The sequence below is a fragment of the Mizuhopecten yessoensis genome, unplaced genomic scaffold, assembly GCF_002113885.1.
Source record: "Mizuhopecten yessoensis strain PY_sf001 unplaced genomic scaffold, ASM211388v2 scaffold2519, whole genome shotgun sequence".
NCBI classification, from domain to species: domain Eukaryota; kingdom Metazoa; phylum Mollusca; class Bivalvia; order Pectinida; family Pectinidae; genus Mizuhopecten; species Mizuhopecten yessoensis.
The window spans coordinates 125,339-130,966 of NW_018404586.1; the positions used below are offsets into that span (position 1 = coordinate 125,339).

Genomic DNA, 5,628 nt, shown 5'->3' on the forward strand with positions numbered 1-5,628 from the left:
ACCTTGATTTATATTCAAGGTCACTGGGGTCAAATATGTTTAAAACCTTTAAACGACTTCTTCTGAATAACCGAGAGGCCTAGGGTGATGATATTTGGCCAGTAACATGCTGGGATGAAGGGCTACCAAGTTTGTTCAAATGAATGACCTTTGCCAATTTTTTCTGAATTACTTTAAACTTTAAGTCAAGACGCTGATATTTTGCCTGTAGCTTTAATTTAGTCCTCTTTTAAGGTTACAATTGTGAGATTAATACCAGGTGAGCGATGCAGGCCCATTGGGCCTCTTGTTAAATTCATTTTTTAACTCGCCTGGCTGAAAGGCCAAGTGAGCTTATGCCATGGTGCGGCGTCCATCCAGCGTCGGGCGTCAATATTTTACTTTAAACAACTTATTCTTAATAACCAAGAGGCCTAGGGTGATGATATTTGGCCTGAAGCAAACTTGAATGAAGGGCTACCAAGTTTGTTCAAATAAATGACCTTTTGGCCAGTAACATGCTAGGATGAAGGGCTACCAAGTTTGTTCAAATGAATGACCTTGACAAATATTAAAGGTCACAGGGGTCAAATATGTTCAAAACATTTAAACAACTTCTTTTGAATAACCAAGAGGCCTAGGGTACTTAAATTTGGCCAGTAACATGCTGGGATGAAGGGCTACCAAGTTTGTTCAAATGAATGACCTTGATTTATATTCAAGGTCACAGGGGTCAAATATATTTAAACCTTTAAACAACTTCTTCTGAATAACCGAGAGGGCTAGGGTGATGATATTTGGCCAGTAACATGCTGGGATGAAGGGCTACCAAGTTTGTTCAAATCAATGACCTTCGCCCATACTCAAGGTTACAGTGGTCAATATATGTTTAAATCTTTAAATGATTAGTTCTGTATAACCAAAAGTCCAGGGTAACGATATTTTGCTAGAAGCATGCTGGGTTTGAAGACTATAAACTCTGTTCAACCTAATGTCCTTGCTCGACATTCAAGGTCACGGGCGTCATATGTTTAAATCTTTCAATAAGTTCTTATGAATCAAACACCGATATTCTGCTTGTAGTTGTATTTTAGTCCACTTTTAAGATTACAAGTGTGAGGTTAATACCAGGTGAGCGATTCAGGCCCATTGGGCCTCTTGTTTATTAATGCATTAGATGAGACATAAATGTTGTAATCATTTACTACAGAGGTTGCATTTTATATCATTTAAGAAGAAAAAGATGTTTTTACTCTAACTATTTAATCCCAAATATTATCCTGCTGTTATCAATAATTATATTTTTGTTATTTTCACAGATGCCTATTTAAACCTTCAGCACATTGTATTGTGGGAAGCCTTATTTGGATACATGCTAGCCTTCCTTCTGTTCCTGTCCATGCTCAAGTTACTGCTGATTCTTCGCTTTAATCCCAAAATAACCCAGTTGTCAGGTACACTGAGGAAGGCAAAGGGTCCCATCACAAACTTCATGGTAGTGTTTGTCCTCACTTTCCTGTCATTCGCTCAGTTTGGCTACCTAGTGTTTGGAGGGGTGGACCGTGGCTATTACACGTTCATCACAACTCTTGAAACGCTCATGTCCATGCTGATGATGAAGATGGAGATTGATAACATGATCATGGTCAATGGACTGCTTGGATCTCTCTTTCTTTTCCTCTTTGTACTGGTGATAGTCTTCATCCTCATCAACATGCTGTTGAGCGTGATCAATGATGCGTTTACCGAGGTGCGTAAGGATCCATCATTCCTGCCAGACGACCCTGCCATGGCTACTTTCCTACTCGACCAAATCAAAGCCTTTATCTTGGGTTATTCTAAAGGTGAATAATAAGGAAGTAATATTGCACAATATATTCCATCTATTTATTGTTTCTGATGAATTTGAAATTAAACTGAACTATTAAGGTTGTTAAATGTACAGTGGAAATTTTTAGTACAAACATTTTAGTTTGTGTGTACAGTAGAGGTTTTAGTACAAAGACTTTGGTTTGTGTGTACAGTAGAGGTTTTAGTACAAACACTTTTGTTTGAGTGTACAGTAGAGGTTTTAGTACAAACACTTTAGTTTGAGTGTACAGTAGAGGTTTTAGTATAAACACTTTGGGTTGTGTGTACAGTAGAGGTTTTAGTACAAAGACTTTGGTTTGTGTGTACAGTAGAGGTTTTAGTACAAACCCTTTGGTTTGTGTGTACAGTAGAGGTTTTAGTACAAAGACTTTGGTTTGTGTGTACAGTAGAGGTTTTAGTATAAACACTTTGGTTGGTGTGTACAGTAGAGGTTTTAGTACAAAAACTTTGGTTTGTGTGTACAGTAGAGGTTTTAGTACAAACATTTTGGTTTGTGTGTACAGTAGAGGTTTTAGTATAAACACTTTAGTTTGTGTGTACAGTAGAGGTTTTAGTATAAACACTTTGGTTTGAGTGTACAGTGATTTTTTTTGTTCAATATGCATTACCGAGGTGCGTAAGGATCCATCATTCCTGCCAGACGACCCTGCCATGGCTACTTTCCTTCTCGACCAAATCAAAGACTTTATCTTGGGTTATTCTAAAGGTGAATAATAAGGAAGTAATATTGCACAATATATTCCATCTATTTATTGTTTCTGATGAATTTGAAATTAAACTGAACTATTAAGGTTGTCAAATGTACAGTGGAATTTTTTAGTACAAACATTTTAGTTTGTGTGTACAGTAGAGGTTTTAGTATAAACACTTTAGTTTGTGTGTACAGTAGAGGTTTTAGTACAAAGACTTTGGTTTGTGTGTACAGTAGAGGTTTTAGTACAAAGACTTTGGTTTGTGTGTACAGTAGAGGTTTTAGTATAAACACTTTAGTTTGTGTGTACAGTAGAGGTTTTAGTACAAAGACTTTGGTTTGTGTGTACAGTAGAGGTTTTAGTACAAAGACTTTGGTTTGTGTGTACAGTAGAGGTTTTAGTATAAACACTTTGGGTTGTGTGTACAGTAGAGGTTTTAGTACAAACCCTTTGGTTTGTGTGTACAGTAGAGGTTTTAGTACAAAGACTTTGGTTTGTGTGTACAGTAGAGGTTTTAGTACAAACACTTTTGTTTGAGTGTACAGTAGAGGTTTTAGTACAAACACTTTAGTTTGTGTGTACAGTAGAGGTTGTGTGTACAGTAGAGGTTTTAGTATAAACACTTTAGTTTGTGTGTACAGTAGAGGTTGTGTGTACAGTAGAGGTTTTAGTATAAACACTTTAGTTTGTGTGTACAGTAGAGGTTTTAGTACAAACATTTTGGTTTGTGTGTACAGTAGAGGTTTTAGTACAAAGACTTTGGTTTGTGTGTACAGTAGAGGTTTTAGTACAAAGACTTTGGTTTGTGTGTACAGTAGAGGTTTTAGTATAAACACTTTGGATTGTGTGTACAGTAGAGGTTTTAGTACAAACCCTTTGGTTTGTGTGTACAGTAGAGGTTTTAGTATAAACACTTTGGTTTGAGTGTACAGTGATTTTTTTTGTTCAATATGCAATGTTAAAGTTTGACAAGAATAAGCATTTAAAGGAGGAAATTAGTATTTAATAATTTAATGGGAAAATAACTAATATAATTAATAAAGCCAAGATGGTGATGATCTGCGATCTGCTGTGTTCCCCTCTAATAACACCTACTTTGTTTTGTAGACTCCGCAAAGAAGAAGGGAGCAGAGACAACGAAAGAGAGCGAGAAAGACCTGGAGGGAAAAATAGATGACCTTGACCTACGATTGCGGACATTCCTTCAAGCTCTTCATAGGGACAGAGCTTAACATTGTGTTTGGTTGTAGAAATGTCCTGATGCCTAGCAATGTATACAGTGACTACTCATTATATGTGTTTACAAATATGAAAAAAACTTTGAATATCTGACCTATTGTAATTTACTGTAAATGAATATCAATTGTAATGTAAGTATTCTATTTGTCTAGATTAATGATCAGCTTGTTTAGTGACAGACAATATCCAAAGTAGCGCTGAATATAAACAATATGTAAGTGTCAGAGACTTACTACATGTATCAATTTTGAAGCTTTATCAGATTTGCTTATCTAGATGAAACAGTAGTATTGACAGTTTTTGAAAGTGTGCCATGATGCCATGGTTTTTCTCCATGATCACCTATTGTTATATCAGATATACCAGAAACAAAATGTATTGACTAGTGTAGCTAGTTCTAAAGGCTGCTTATGTCAATAAAAGTGTGGAGTTTTGAAATCAAATACAAAAACAGATTGAGATATGGTAATCTGGACACCAGACACAGTAATGTGGAGGGTAATCTGGACACCAGACACAGTAATGTGGAGGGTAATCTGGACACCAGACACAGTAATGTGGAGGGTAATCTGGACACCAGACACAGTAATGTGGAGGGTAATCTGGACACCAGACACAGTAATGTGGAGGGTAATCTGGACACCAGACACAGTAATGTGGAGGGTAATCTGGACACCAGACACAGTAATGTGGATGGCAACTAATCGTTCTCATGACACTGGAATCTACTACACACATGCTAACCTTTAAATCAGGTAGATATAACAGCTAGATGGATTAATGGAATACTGTGTTTATTATATACCTGGTGAATAATACTATAGTGATACAGCTAGTTTCCAGGTTATGTTATACAAGGTCGTGTGTTTTACACTGTGATGATACAAGGCCATGTATTTTACGCTATAATGATAAAATGTCAGGTGTTTTACACTATAATGATACAAGGTCATGTATTTTAAGATTCTGCATTATTGCACCTCAGATTATTTTAAAGAGTTTTAGCCCTCAACTAAGATAACCCTGTCTCACTTACAGGTAAATGATTTTATTAGTCCATCAATATTGCCCTGTTTCTCCCTTTATCATACATCATATTGAAACATAACCAAATCAAATTTATTGTGTAAATTAATTGCATGTTTCACATTTCACACAGTGTTGGTATTGTGGCTTAGTTGCATTGTTACTCTGTAATAAATGCCCACTGACATTTTGTTTGGCTTGGCTCTAAGTAACATACACATGTACTGTCTAAAGAATATTTGATTTTACCCATCAAATTACAACAATGGACTTTTTTTGTCCTATAAATAGATTTTTTGTTTTGCTTGCTGACTTTTAAATAAAGATTGATGAGAATTAACATTTGGAAAATTTCCTTTTTTTCCGAAGCTATTTGACTTTCATAATTATATAACTAATATGAAAGTATTTTCACATGGCAATTCAATACCTTCCAACACAATAATGATCCAATCATAATTTCTGGTGAAGGTTTGAGCTAGGCTATGTGCTCAAAAGTCATTATTAGCTAACCTCAACGGAAGGGCCAAGTGAGCTTATGCCATGATGTGGTGACCTTCACCAGTTCAGTGTCAGCAGGGTTCATTATCATATCACACAACGCAGTGCAGGATTCATTACCATAACATGTAATACAGTACAGGGTTCATTACCATAACATATAATACAGTGCAGGGTTCATTACCATAACAAATAACACAGTGCAGAGTTCATTACCATAACATATAACACAGTACATGGTTCATTACCATAACATATAACACAGTACAGGGTTCATTACCATAACATATAATACAGTGCAGGGTTCATTACCATAACA

General features: G+C 36.0%; 1 protein-coding gene across 2 annotated transcripts in view; it reads left to right on the forward strand.

Annotated features, from left to right (window-relative positions):
* The window catches only part of LOC110446101 (polycystic kidney disease protein 1-like 2), a 14,766-nt gene extending 9,630 nt beyond the window's left edge, over positions 1–5,136 (forward strand). For both annotated transcript variants that reach the window (XM_021491073.1, XM_021491074.1), the window contains exons 10-11: positions 1,299–1,823; positions 3,651–5,136. In XM_021491073.1, the coding sequence (XP_021346748.1) occupies positions 1,299–1,823; positions 3,651–3,775 (650 nt within the window). In that variant the 3' untranslated portion in view covers positions 3,776–5,136. The remainder of the gene's footprint in view (positions 1–1,298; positions 1,824–3,650) is intronic.
* The last annotated feature ends 492 nt before the right edge of the window (positions 5,137–5,628 follow it).